At 38.2% G+C, this 15,279-nt stretch overlaps 1 protein-coding gene across 8 annotated transcripts in view; it reads left to right on the forward strand.

Annotated features, from left to right (window-relative positions):
- The window catches only part of LOC120504096, a 280,389-nt gene extending 277,771 nt beyond the window's left edge, over nucleotides 1–2,618 (forward strand). For all 8 annotated transcript variants that reach the window (XR_005627938.1, XR_005627937.1, XR_005627936.1 and 5 more), the window contains one exon: nucleotides 226–2,618. Coding sequence is in view for 1 of the 8 variants with exons in the window: in XM_039713274.1 (XP_039569208.1) it covers nucleotides 226–369 (144 nt within the window). In the remaining 7 variants the exon portion in view is untranslated. The remainder of the gene's footprint in view (nucleotides 1–225) is intronic.
- The last annotated feature ends 12,661 nt before the right edge of the window (nucleotides 2,619–15,279 follow it).

The following is a 15,279-nucleotide window of genomic DNA, read 5'->3' on the forward strand; positions in this document are numbered from 1 at the left end:
TATCATCAGCTGAAATAATATTGTAAATAATCCAAAATGTTCTGAAATCTGAAGTATCAGTCTGGAGGGGAGGGTGAAGGGCAGGGGTGGGGGTGGGGGGCACTGGCAAATCTTTTCTTCAGCAGAGCACTCTGTACTGCTTTCTTGTAAATGGATGGTTCACCTGTTCGACCAGCAGAGATTCTAATTCTTCCCCCCCTTCTCTTTTTTTTTTCCTTTTTAAAGCTGAACGGCTTCCCGAAGAGCTCTGAGTTTTCTATGCCAGATTCTGCTCCAGTGGCTAGGACCTTTATGGCTGCTGTTTCTTTTGCTCTGGGATCTGATGGAGAAAAAAAAAAAAAGCCACGATGGATTCTGTCCCTAAAGTAGAAATTTTCTTTTTCATTCTGCAAACAAGGCTAAAGATCGGAGGAGAATGAATGCAAAAGTAATTCAGGATTGTGGTCGTGCCATTAAAAGTGTTCGGCTTCAGAACAAAATTATTTGGGAAATCTGAGCAATTCTTCTTACTGTATCGACAGTATTTGAAAGTTATGTGTGCTTTGAGTAATCTGGTTCAAGTGACAACAATCTCTGCATGTCAATGTTTTCTGCAGCTTATGGAGTGAAGGCTAGTTTTGCCATTGGAAAGGAAGAAGCTGTTTCTAGCAGTCTGTAGAAGGATTAAATGTTGAACGTGGGGAAGAGGCAAAAAGTGAATACACGCCCAAAGGTTATCCTTGCATCGTGAATGGGTTTAAAGTAGTCTGTAACCTAGGGCCCACCTGAACAGTAGGATACCGGGGAAATATTTCAATTAGAACCCCCTTAACAAGCATTTAATCCTTCTTTCAGGCATTAAGGAAATAGAATAAAACTGTTACTGTACAAATCTGCTGGAAGCAGATTTTAACCCATTTGTAGACGCTTCCCTCGGATGAATTATAGTAACATAGTTACTTGTGAGACAAGGCAGTGAAGATTTTTATCCTGTGTTCTTTGTTTCTTCTTTTCAAAAGTTAAGGACCATACTCTCAGAAAAGTCTGTTCGGTCAGCTGATACATTGTTCGAATGTATGTATGCGTCTTGCCTGCTTATTTGATCTTTTCTGGCCCCTACTTGAAACTGTGGTTTGTTTATTTGGGGGGAAGGAGGTGGTGTTGATTTGGTGGGGGAATGGGACATTGGTTTTAGGGTTTCTTTTGGGTTTGGGGTTTTTTTCTATTTAACAATAGCAGTGAAAATTTTGGTGACAGCGATTATGACTACTAAACAATTCAGTTTATTGGAAGACGAATTCTTCTGGATCATATCGGACTTTTCCTAGTCCCTGAGACCCTAACTTGTGAGGTTTTTTAGCAACAATCACAAGTCAGGCTCTTGGGACCTAGGCGGAGGGGAACCAGCAGCTTTGGACTGTGTTTGTTTCTCTGCAGAATTTAGAGAACCAAAGGAGCTTTCCTTGCCTGGAAGGGTAAAAAGGAAAATATACCTATTTTAAATGCTAAGCATCAGAACTGTTCCTAAAAAAAAAGAAAAAAAAAAGAAAAAAAATCCAAACAACTGTTACTCATTGTGCAGCATAAGGATGTTACATATTTATATGTTTAGAAAACTGGACTAGATGTCATGTAACATTTAGAATTATAATTTAACCTGAATGTTAGTTTGCACGTAAAAATTCCCCCAAACAACAAAACCAAAAAAACTCCCACTCAAAACAGATACTAAAATACTTCCAACCATAATATTAATACTATTATTATTATTATTATTGTAGACAATTCTGATAAATAATTACCACAAAGTGTATACTCATCCTTACTGTTAAAGCATTAATTGACTTTTAAAATATAAAACATAAATACTGATGTTTGAGGCCTAGAAAACATTCATTCTATTGTTTGAATAATGATTTCAGTCTACAGGAAAACTGTTGCTTAGCTTTTCCTGTAACATGGAACAAAGAGTATTTTGTATTTAGTTGCCATCCTTTTTCTTTGTCCAAGTGAGAACACAATATGTCATTTAAAATATTCTCTCATTTAATTTACATTTTAATCTGAAAGAGAATATTGGTTTAAAAATCACACTACAGTATTAACATCCCTTTACACTCAGAAATGTATTTCTTGTCCCTGCTCAATTTAAAGCGAACCCACAATACTCTAAGCACTGGACTCAACTTGTAATTTCCCCATCACTTCTTATATTTTTTATCCCTCTGACAAAAAACAGTGTGAGCTGTAACTTGTCCCTCATGTGTTAAGTTCTACACTGACTTTGCATAAGGAGATTCACAAGCACACGAGTTATTCTGCACTGCTTATTTGTCTCAAACATCTGATCTAAAACACGTCATCTGATTTGTATTTCTTAATATTTTATAGGTGAGTTAGTTCTGAGTCATTTTTCTCTGTTTCCTGTGTCTAACCAAGATGCTGAAGGACTTTGTTGATACATCAGACTTCACTGAAACAAAGGCTTCACACAGATCAGGCATCTAAACTATTTGTTCATTTCAAAAGTGGTATTTTGGTTGCAGTATATTTTTTCCACTTGTGTAGGAGGAATTGTGTTTTATTGTAAGCATCAACACTATTGTTAAAATAAATTGTTCTTATCTGTTAGTATAATACTTTTTCTTCTTGTCTTGTTTTCTTAAGAGACAGAAACTATGCTCAGTACATAGTTTTCAAGTTGCTCAAGATATAATTAGTCTTTAAATAGTCATAAAAAATATTGCCTTAGCAATTACAATGATGATACAATTCCTGTAAATATGTAATTCTTTTCTTCATAAACTGTCAATCCCCCATGCTAAGAACACCCAAAAGAGCTACTTGCAAAAATTTAGCTACAGAGGTAACCTTTTAAACACAGATGTGATATTGTGTGTGTGTGTTGACTTCTGTTTAGGAAATATTGGAAAAGTAGATCTGAATGTATATAGGAAAGACAAATACACCCAGGTAGGTGCCACACTCGTGAAGCACTTTGTTAGGAATTTACATATATTCTGTAGCAGTTTTCAATACTGAAAACAGGTTATTTAAGATACTGATCAGGTGAACACATATTCTGTTCATTCGAGTTGTATAATGAGATAAAACTATATTGTGCGTTGCTATATGTCAATATATAATTTAAATTGCACCTAGTGTTTATTGAAATAAAAGTCCTTATAGATTTAATCAGCTGTACGATGCACCCATCTATGCATATTAAATATTGTCATTGTATTTATTTTTCGATCAGCAAAATTTTCTTGAATGAGGATAGTTCACATTCAGCACTCTGAATTAATTTTGCATTTAACACTGTATGTACAATGAAGGTGAAACTGTGGTGTGAAACGTTTTGTCTCTGTCAGTCTGAAGATTTCAACTGTGCTTTCCCTGCATTGAGACTAAGAAGAAAATGAATCATTAGAAACCCCTGCCTGGCGTATTTGGTGCTCCAGCAAAAGTCGTGAATACACAGTCCTGCCTCTGCATTACTGCTTGAACTGGGATGACTCCAGTGGCTCCACTCTGCCCATCATACTCACTGCTGCCCCTTGCCATAGTGATGGGAAAGTTGGTGCACTGCCTACCTCTTTTCCTGCTCCCTCTTCTTCCCCAGCCTCAGCACAGCCAGCCCTACCTCAGGCACACAGGGCAGAGGTGGATGGAGGGGAGGAAGAAGCAGGGTCTTCAGTCAGGCAGAATTTCCACCAAGATCAACAACGTGTTTCTCTGTCCTGGAACTGCATGACTACGCCTACAGAGACCATGCAGGAAGCAGTCCCATTTACCCAGTGGCAGAATATGAAAGCTGTCTCCATTAGCACAAATAAATAGAAAGCATAATTTTCAGTATGCTATGCTTAGATATAGATGCAGAATTTTCATACATTTCTATATATAGGAATCATATATTTCTATACAACTTGATGTTGTTTCAGTGCAAAAGGCATTTAAATCCTCTTTAATAAGTGATTTCAGAGTAATCAGCTTGTGCTACAACAAAAACAAAAAACAAAAACACAAGCTCTTGCAAAGGGGGAGGAAGAGAGAGAGAGAGTGAAAAAGATGTGTGGTGCATACAAAAAAGGACTGATATTAACAATTCGATGGGTTCCTAGTTGGTAGAGCAGACTGAGCCAGACGCATATATTAGCGGCTGTCTGCTGCTGATGGGAGCCTGCTCAATGCGGTGGAAATGAAGGATCACCTAGGCTCTGACACCAGCTTATTTGTACATTTTAATTTTAAAAAGGAAAATCACTGTTTTACATAAACATCTTAACCCCCACATGATTATTTTTTTCTTTTTTCCTCCCTCATATTGTTTGCTAATTTACTGTCAACTTAAAGTGCTGTTTAGCTATAGCCCAACAAAACATCAGTCAAAAAATAGAGGGAAGTATTAGCTTCTCTTTTGTCTGCCATGTACAATTGAGTTATTATTATGATAATTGTCTACTTTAATTTTTAGTTTTCATCGGAGATGCAACAATTTTCTGGAGCTTCATTTTTGAGGCATTTTAAGTTTCAGCAATATACCATTTCATATTTCACCCAAACAATGCAAAAAAAAAAAAAAAAAAAAAAAAAAAGAAAAAAAGCTCATAGCTCAAGCTAGGGCAATTTGATCAATTCGTTTCATTAACCTGAAAGTCTTTACCACCTTTGTATAGTATTGCGTATATGGGACAGGATTTCTTTTCCAACCATATAAACTCTAAGATCCATTAATACAGTGCTGAAGACTGTTACACGAGTCAAGGGAATTCCAATCCAAGTTAATTACTGTTGGAATTAGAGGGAAGAATATTTTACTTGAAGTTGTATAACAAGAATGTACAATTATCACATTTCAGGGCATTGCTCTATTCACTTGATGAAAAATGTCAATGAGGTTTAACAGAAGATGTTCTGCATTTTCATGGGTAATGAAAATCGGCACATCCATGATAAGCTAACACAACATTTTCAGTGTGTTAATATGCAGTGCAGCAGGAATTTCTGTAGGCAGTAAATGTAGCCATCATTTCGATTCGCCTGTGTGATGATTATGCTCAATTCCTGACTAGGTAGATAATTTCACACTGAAAAGCAGTCATCTCCTCTTAGGGACCAACTGTAGCCTACAAAAAAAAAAAAAAAAAGAAAGAAAGAAAAATGACTGCCATCTGAGTCTGAAGTCTATAACTAGCTAGGTAGTCACACAATAGAATCTACAATACTATAAAAATGCCAGCTGAAACTGTATCACTCAATTAAAAGTAGATTTATTTTATTACGTTCATTTAAAGTGGTTTTGTCCAAACAATGTATCTGAGGCATTCATCGCCTTGTTAAGTTTTTTCATTGTTTGATGATTACAATAGGCATCTTCCAAGTTTGTTGGATGCTGTGTTGTTGCACTCCTTGGCAACACTAGAGTGATTCTTATAGGGAGTTATATTCTGACCAGAATCCAGCTCAATTGATTGATGAGCTTCACTTGCAGTGCCTGAGTAGCAACAAGTGGATGGAAGCCTTAAGAGAGTAATTGAACGTCAGAGTTATAAAATCAACACTGATAAAATTATATCATCTTTAAAAACATCTTTAACCTATTAAGCAGGATTTAAAATTAATCACAGAATCTTCCAGTTGAATATAGACTAAAGTTTATCTGGTAGACTTTCAGAAGTGCAATCTTTACGCCTGTTCCTACTTATTTAGGAGTTAAAGATTAGTCGTAATTATGGAATAAAGTAGATATTGTAATGAGAGTTTGAGCAATATGAGTATTCTTTAGGGAACAAGGCAGACAATATTCTGTACTTTTCTTTTACTCGTTAGCTATTGCGCTGGGGCCGTGATTCTCTGCAAGAAGCATGTTCATTTATTTAAACGGCTAAGCAAATCAACAAGGTTGTGCTGAGTAGTTTAGGGCTGGTAATTTTGGTTTTGGTTTTGGGTGGTTTTCTTCCACCACCACCACCCCCAACTTCTTTTCTTGGATGTGTACGTGTCATGCATGGGAAGGTAAGAAGGAAAAACAGCTATTCAGCAGAGACACGTCCCACCCCTTTAATTAAGCTTTTCCTGGACTATGTAAAAACACTGGCAATGTGTAAATCCCATTTGTGTGTTTGTTATTATTATTTTAACAGATTCCTAAGTATTATATTAAGATACCTCAGTGATGAAATACACATGAAAATAGTTGCATTAGTAAGTCACTTGATACCAAAAGGGTTGGATGGCATCGGCACAGAGCCAACTGGAAGATTTTATTTTTCATTTAATTCCTTTCACCTAGTAGGCTCCCTAAGCATTAGGCAGAACTCAGTATGTGGCTAAGTTATTGCTCTAGTGTTCATCACACAAAAAGCACAGTCTTAGCATTTGTAAATTTTCTTCAGGGAGGTTTCTAATCTAGACAGCATTTGCGTTTGGGGATTACACCACAGTCTGTTCCCCACCACCTCCCCCTCTAACATGTAGCCCTTTCAACTTCTTCAAAGAAGTGCGGAAAAGTAGGTTCTTTTATTAATAGCAGAAAACAAACCGACTGCTGGACTTCCGTGGCAGAGCTCACATAATGCAGCAGGGTGGGAACTGTAACAAAGAATGCTTGAATGCACTAAACGTATAGTGAAACCCCATTTACATTCACTGATGGGGCTTAAAGTACAATAAATGAGAAGTTTAAAGTAGGAATAAGCAGGGCTATGAAAAGACTTCAGTGAAGGTAGATACTTCTTGAAAAGTTTAGCACAGGATTTAATTTCAAACTCAAGCCTTTCCTAGTAGAAGGCATTTCTTCATAGAAAGTGCATCCGTTTGCTTAAATCATTTCCATCGGATGACAATAAATCAGATGAAGTGAGTGCCTCCAATGCATAAAGAAATAGATTCTGTTTATCCAGTTTATATACTGATTTTCATACAAGTGAGACAGTTAACAGTGGAAAAGTCTTTGTGGTTCACTGTCTGTTCCTCTACACTCTCTCTCCTCTGCAAACTGCCTTTGAAGTGCATGGGGAAAACTTTGTGTCTAGAAAAAGTTTGATTGTGGGATCCTCACTCACTCTCTAAAGAAAATGTTTCTGTTCATGTGGGTGTAGGTATACCAGAGAATTGGACAAGGTGGTTGCTTTTCTTCTGCCAAAGTTATTCTGTGAAATAGAATCTTACCAGTGAGTAACAATCACCTCTCCCCTTCTCTTCATCTCTTTGTTTCAGCCCCTTCCATAGCCCCACTGTAAGGCCCTACAAGAAGCTGGCTTTGTTCTCCTAGGAGTTTAAATCAGCCTTTCTCCCACTGTTTGCATTTCTCTCCACAGTGGTTCTTCATCCTGAACATGAAGGATGTGTAAATTGCCTCTACTTGTAAATTTTTGCAGACTCTGCATTTCCTCCCTTGGCCCCACTCAGAAACAACCAGCAGTTGATATAAGATATTGGGTTGTTGGTGGCAGTTTTCAAAATAAAGATCTTCTTTCTCATTTTCTTTTGAAGAATGGCTTGATAGTCCTGATGTCTGCGCAATCAGAAAGGAGCTTCATTTATGGAACATCAGATTTAATAACTGTGATTTGGGAAGAGCAAGCTATGGGATAGTTTTCTGTTGCTCTGTTCAGCAGAGGTAGTTTCTGCTGGCAACGTGCATGAAAGTTTTGCTACCAGCATTTAGCCAGATTCATATTTCCAGAACATTTGACAGTCGGCCCTCGTCCTCAGGGAGCCTAGTTCTACTTTGGGCCTGCAGGAGGCAGGTCCACAGACTCTCACACTGCTGCCATCCTGCAACAGCTGGCATGAGCCTAATCCAGACACAGCACCTCTCCATCCCTACATCACGGTGTCCCAACAGCAGGAATTCCCAACAGGAATCAGTGTTCAGCAAACCTGGCACATGAAATGGCCGGCACAGCCATTTTGTGGTGGGATTTATAGCTTTCCACTGGAAGCACAGGGTTCATCCCTCTGTTGGGAAGATTTGTCACAAGTCTGAGGATACACAGTGCTTATAGCTCTTGATGATGTTATTTATATGCACGCACTGAGGTATTCAGGGAGCTAGATTTACTGTGACGTTTTAAATAAACATAGTAGACCGTGCTTTTCTCTTGTTTATTATTTTGGCATATTATTTTGGATCTTAATTCTCAGACTAATGTCTTCTTCTGAAATAGGTGAGTATGGTCACAATATTGATGTTTTAGGAGCCATTGAGGCACCTGGATTTTAAACAATGGCTGGATGTTTAGAAGTGAAGCAGGTTACCAATGCATCTCCTGGCTGACTCAGCGGGCTAGATTTCTTATGAGTGTTGCCAGTATCTGAGTGTTGAGGTTTGGTAGGCTTTTATGAGTTAATAAATTCCAAGGGCTGCAGCTTGGCTTTCTGAAATTTGGTAATCATTCCCTAAATGCTAGTGGGAAATCAAAATTACTACATGCAATAACTAACACTTTTAAACCCCTTTGAAATCTTTCCAAACTGCTGCCTACGTGCTCTTTTTTGCTGCATCAATGGCTAAAGATTTAGGGTCACTTCCTGGTACCCATCATGAATGCAGAGAAGTTCCCTTGAGTCTTTACTTTCCTTCCCTGCCATTTTCCCATGCTATCGGCCGACTGTGGGCTCTTTCATGTGGGGGGCACCACTCACTAATCGGAGTGTAGTGACTGTCACAGGGGGACCTTAAATTTTATTAGAGCTCTGAGACCTCAGTGTAAAGCAAATATTAGCAAAGCAAGAGGTCATGATTTAGTGTGGCAGTGTGAGGCAACATTTTAGACATTTCTTTTACCATCTTGTTTCTGCTTTTGTCCTTCTGTTTTTGATAGTAACTTAGTGCAGTGTTTGGTAAGAGATGGTTACATCTGAACAAGATATGGGCTCTCAGATCCCAATATTCAACTAGTTTCCATTGAAACTCTTCAGACTAATTTTGATATGCACATTTACTTTTTTCAGATTGATATTTTTAATGGTCCAAATGATCTCTGGCAAAAGCAAGTAAGAAAACAAATGGAAAGGAGAAGCTCCACAGAGAGACCCTGGCTCGTCATTTTTTTATAAATTAGTCTAATGTGTGTCTCAATTCTGTGTGATTTTAGCATCGCGAAAAAAATCCTTCAGCTTGGATTACGAAATGACAGCAGAACTTAATACCTGCAGTAGTCTTCTGAGAGGGCTTGAAGGCTCTTCTGCCTGCAGTAAAACCTGTGGATGAATGCCATCCATGAACACCATGGATGCTTCCCTATATTCTCTCTGCTTGCAGACACCATGTGCCATTCACTAGACCAGGAAACTTGATACCACCTAGACTTGCACCTTACATGGGCTAGGCTTGAAATACAGCCAGGCATCTTCTTCCTTCTTTCTTTCCCTCCTTTTCCCTCCCCCTTGCTCTCCTCCCTTGTGTCTCCCACACACAGCAGAAATATCCTGTCCGCTGCCAAGGCAAACTCAATCATCCAGTCTGACTTCCTCCATAAAACATGCCAAAGCATTCACCAGGCAACTCCCACATCAACACCAACAATTTCTGTTTGGTTAGCTTGTATATTTAGGATTTGGGATGGCAGAGAATCCATAATAACCTCCTGGAACAGTCTCCCAGTAGTCTATTACATCAATATTAAAAACATAGGCTTTACTTTGAATGAGAATTTGTTTAGCATCAGTTTCCAGCTACCTTTTTAATTTTCCTGACAATTTAAATGATCATTTGTTTCCTTCCTCCTCTTAGGATTTTCAGTGAAAAACTAATGAGATTGTCTTCATTGTCTTACTCTAAGATTTTTGGGAAGATCAGATCATGTTGCTTGTTCTTGTTTGAGTCTTTCCCATTTTGTCAATATCTTCTTCAAATACTAATAGCAGAATGAACGAGCTGATGTCAGGGATGGTATTATTAGCTTGCTCGTAATTCTTCTTTTGTTTGACTTACTTACTCATTTATCTTGTTTACTCTCTTTGCTTCACTATACTGAGACCACAAGTATAGCTAAAGGAATAAAGAGAGAAAATTATTTGGAAGTCTTTTTTAGGTATTTAAAAGTTACCAATTCCAGTTTATCACCTAAACTGTTAAGTACTTCTGTTGCCTTTATTTAAGCAAAACCTTCTGTCAATGGGAGAAATAACAGAATTAGCTTATCGGTGTTTGAGTAATTATTAGCCAGGTAGTTTTTGACCTCCATTAATCTATTTATTGAATAAATTGTGTTTAATTTCAGAAGGAAATGACAGCAGCTGTATTATTCTTACTATTTGAAAGCTTCCTTGATTTCAGCATTTTCTGTGTTTCTTGTATGCTCAAGTTACAGAAATAGATCCTACAGATGGATTAAAACATACCCATGTGTTGAAGCCAGGCAATCAGTCTCACATTTTACAGGTATCCATCCAAACAGCTAGGATATAGCTAGCTAAAGGATTATTTTTAATATGTTTCTCCAAAGTTCTGTAACCTAGTCCCATCACAAGGCTTACTTGTCTGATCTCAGTAAATCTGCAAGCCTATATATTTTTATCATTTTCCTATCATGTGTTTGGGGAGGAGGGACAGGGGAAGACTGATCTTAGATAAGGAAAGCAAGTTAGTTAAGAAAGAAGGAAGCTGTCATCTGTAGCCTTTCCAGACACAGCAGTGCAGTTCCAGACAGTCACCTGAGTATTATTGCTCTGCCTCAACTATAAATCACAGTCTGGTAATGGCCAAGGCTGACACCCTGACATTTTCAAGAAGAGTAAAAGACCTGATTTGAATGGAAATCAATTTCATTTCACAAATCTTAGGATATTCCAAATATAGTTTTGTTTTGTTTTGTGGTTTTTTGTGGTTTTTTTTTTGTGTCTTATTCAGAATTTCCATGATTTTGTTGGAGGATTAGTTGTTCTATGCAATGACTCTGGTTTCCCACATAAAGTTTAAAATCACAGAAATATGTGTGTGTGCAGTGCAACACAGGACCTGGTACCATTGCAAAAGTAACCACCAACAACCTTTTCTGGCAGCCTGCTGAAGGTGATGGGCACAGCTCCTGAACATGCAGTACTTTTTTCCCACCTCCAAATGCAGTAGTTGTCCTGCACTGGAAGGATGAAGAAGCAGGCTCAGAGCATGTTATGCCACAGGTCTGCTCTCCTGCATGTGAATTCCTGTGGGGTGCTCCAAAGTGGTGGCAGTGTTGGCACACCAGGACATTGTGCAATAAATTGTCCTGCTTGTAACAGCCTTTCTCTAGCAAAAATGGCCCAGAAGTTCTAAAAATTTCAGCTGCACTTTTTATTATTTGAAGAGCCAAAAATAAACCCCAAGCAAATGGAATTAAAGTGGCTTTCTCTATTTTTTTTTATTTGACTTTTTTTCCTTTTTTTTTTTTCTTTTGCCTGGGTGGTAAGTATGCACTGTAAAGACAAGATATTCCCCATCCAAGGAGGGAGGGGAATGAGTTTAGTGACTGTAGTACCCATGGAACTGCTCACTAACAAGTAAATACGGTCCCAAGTGTCCTTCACTCCGACTGCTGTCATACATAGCACAACACCCCTTCTGGAGCAAGGACACTGACCAGGGTGAAGACTTTGAGGTGGCATCAGACCTCCAGTGACTGAAAGTCCAAAACTGAGCCTGAAATGTTCTTTCCAATAGTTTCATAAGGACCTCTGCAAAATTTTTGTTTTCTTGCTTGGCAAAACAAAACCGTCTAGAGGACAGTGCTTAAAAAAAGCAAGGTGGCGTAAGGTAATGAATGTATGTATGAGAATCTAAGCCAGTGAGTAAGCTGTGCCTAAATTTGCCAACAGATACATTCCTGTGTGAAACTGAGAAAGGAAAAGCATCCTTAGCATACAGAGGATTAAAAATATCTGATGGCCATTCCATGTTTAAGCCCCTTAAACAGGATAGAGTGAAATACGTTGTGGTGTCTATAGCAACAGGTGTGAAATCAAAGGTAAGGATTTTTCTCTCTTTGTGTGTATCTTGCCTGCTGCACAGTACTCCTGGAAAACCTGTAAGAAGCTCATTAAAACCATGCATATATAACACAGACCCAGTGCATCAAATGACTTCCAAAGGCCTTAGCTATGTGTTATGTCTAGACACTGTCCGTGGGCTTTATCACAGCACATCTTAAAGAGCAGTAAAACACATCTGTGTGTAGAGAAATGCTGACAATCTAGCAAATTGCTAGCACCTAGCCCAGAATCCTTTTTCTCTGACAATAGCCACTAGGACATGCCCAGGGAAAAGGATAAGATCAGGACAAGTAAAGTGATACTTCTCTGTTGTTTTTGGGGTTTGGTTTTTTTTTTCTGTCTCCTGTGGAATTCAATGCGGTGACTAATAGCTGGTACCAACCTATTTAAGCACCCTTGGCAGAATTTTTCTTTTATTTTGTGCATGTGTTTAATTACTTGTCCTTTAATTTTCTGAACCTTTCTGGTGTGATAACAATGGTATCTTTCCTTGATTACAAATATCTCCATGTTCTGCAGATTCATTTGCATCCACGGAAGACAAAGAAAATGTTGGAGCCGTGTGTAAGTGGTTTGCATGGATTTCCAAGGTGCAATGCCTCTGTGTAACCTGCATCATTACGTTCACTCTAATTTGTCACTAAGTGCTTTCTTGTCATGGGGAATTTCTAATGTTCAGTCATATGACAGATTTTACCTGAGGCCAATATTTTTTCTGATATGTGTAGCTTATTGGCGAACTTCTCCAGCCACACAATGTTCTGTACAACGGAGAGACTTAAAGGTGGATTAAATCAGAACTGTGACATTTGGCACTGTGATGTTCTCACAACTGTTTTTATCAGTGTAAAGTATGTCCTGGAAGACAGAGGCCTTGTAGTTTCCATAAAAGAATGCTTTGGCCTTGTTAAAGTCAAGGGTGCCTTTGGCTTCAGCTGCTAAGGTGTCACCATCAAATTTAAGCATTTTGAAGAGTGGCCACCATCCTTACAAGAAACTTACTCTAAACCATTTCCACTCTCAAAAAGCTCCATGTTATGAGTTGGATCCTTCTGTGCTTAGGATATTCCCAAATTACATGGGGGACAGTGCAATGAACCCTGGAGAGCATTTCCCTTGTCAGAACATCGTGTCTACCTAGTCATGGTTTTCAAGGTCGAGATGAAAAATTTACATTGAAGCCTGCACCAAAGTAGAATGCTAGCTCTGGAAAAAAGAGTCTAAACTGTCTATATTCCAAGACTAAAAGGTTCTGTTTAGATTCAACCAAAGAAATGTAATATTTAGCTGCTTTGCTCAGGATCTAAAAACCTCAACAAAAATAGAAACAAATGAAGTGGCCTCACTGTGTATCATTTAACAATACGCAAAACTATCCTGGCATATTTTTAATGGAACGTGAGTTTAAATATTAACTACTTAGTTTAAACAGAGATTTTATCTTTTAATATAGCAGCTTTATTGGATGATTCATGTCAACGATATGCGATTTTTAAAAGTAACTATAGCATCACAATTTCTAAATTGTATGATATTACCAAAGATTCTACCTGAAGTAATTCACATTCCTCCCTTTTTAATATAGTGATTGAGTTCTCATTTCTAGAACAAAATTTAGCATCTAATAGTAAGTGCTGATTTTAGGGGGATTAGATCAAGTACAGCCACTCTTCAGTATAATGCCAGTATATTAGGGCAAATTACAACCCAGCTGATGAGACAAATCAAAATGGATTCATGTAGTTATTTGGTATTTCTTTCAGGCCTGACTAAATTTAGTGCTTGGGACATTGGAGGTGCCATAAGTCATTAGAAATGTTTATAAAATGTAAAGTTACAGTTGCCTTTTTTCTTATGGCATCCTACTGGTGCTACTCCCAAGATGGCAAGCCCACTGGAACTGTGTGACATATCTGCCAGCCACACATTGATGCCCCAGATGCTTCAAGTCATCACAAAAGGCAATAGACACTTAATACCTATGAAATCAAGTCCTGTGTTACCTGTTTGTCTCATTGTAGTCTCGAGAACTTCACAAACTACGTATTTTGTTCAGAAAATTAAAATGCTGCCTTGAAATACTGAATTGTGGCTATTGCAACCAGCTTCGATTTTCTGAATTTTTGTTTTCAGGAGGTTGGATAAAAGCATGGATTAATAAAATATGTCAGTGGATACTTGGTGTAGCTCACATTTATGAAAGCTGCAGTTTCATACAGGGACACAAGACAGCATTTGACCACAGTTACTGCCATAATGGTCAGGTCATGACTTCTCCTTCTTTAATTCCTTTTTTATTTATTTTTTAATGTTGATACTGAAAGGAAGACTTTTTAACAAATAGCTGTCTGTAAGGCTTCTGCCATTACAAAATTGTGCTCTCATTTTTCATTAATTGGTCTCTTTTTGGTCTGTTTTCAACAGATGTCAGAACACCAACTGAGGCACACGTTTGGATTTCAGCTGTGTAAACATATCAGTACTCTAGCTAACCCCTTTCATAGCTACAATGAGCAGCTCAAGGTGTACAGTCCTGGGATTTGTTAGTGATAAATGTGCTGCCAACATCACAGGTGAGGGTGGGTGCTTCTTTCCCAAAAAAGCTCCAGCCCTAATAGTGGCCCTGTCAGAATCACAGGGAGCAGAGGCAGCTCTGCTGCTCAGAGGTTCTGCAGACCCACACTGGGACTCCCCTTTGCTTCATCCCAGGATGAGCCTGTCTCTCCTCAGCAGATCCATGTAAGAGAGAGGGAAAGGGCAGCCCACTCTTTTTGGAAGTGCTGTCTGAGAATGTCCGTAGACTCAGGTGAAAAACAAAACACATTTCAGTAACAAAATCAATATTTTTTTTCCTTTTACTGTGTGTGATGACCAGGGTCTTTTTCAGTTCATTTTTTTTAAATAGAAGCAGAATTTCAGTTCCTTGTGCTGAAGTTTTTACCCTCTTCCCAATATTTTTTCTCTTCTTTTGTATTATTTGCATGCCTCTGAATTTCCTGTGAGAGTGATCCTTGTAGAAAAGATTCAGAGGCATTTTGATAAATTTCTCTCAATAATGATTTATCAATTTACATAGATTCCTTGAAGGCTGAAAACCAGTGTATTGAAGCCAATTTCCAGAAGATATTTTCCTAAAAAATCCTTTATATAATTTGAAAAGACTAAGCACAATTCTCAGACTGGTAGAGAAGCAAGTTGTTAACATTTCAGAAACACAGAGATCAATGAAAGAAAAGCACGAGGATGTTCATATTTTCCATGATGAAAATCCGGCCAAATTAATATCCACCATAATCAGGTTTAGACCCACAGACCTTA

The sequence above is a fragment of the Passer montanus genome, unplaced genomic scaffold, assembly GCF_014805655.1.
Source record: "Passer montanus isolate IOZ18808 unplaced genomic scaffold, ASM1480565v1 scaffold28, whole genome shotgun sequence".
NCBI lineage: Eukaryota > Metazoa > Chordata > Aves > Passeriformes > Passeridae > Passer > Passer montanus.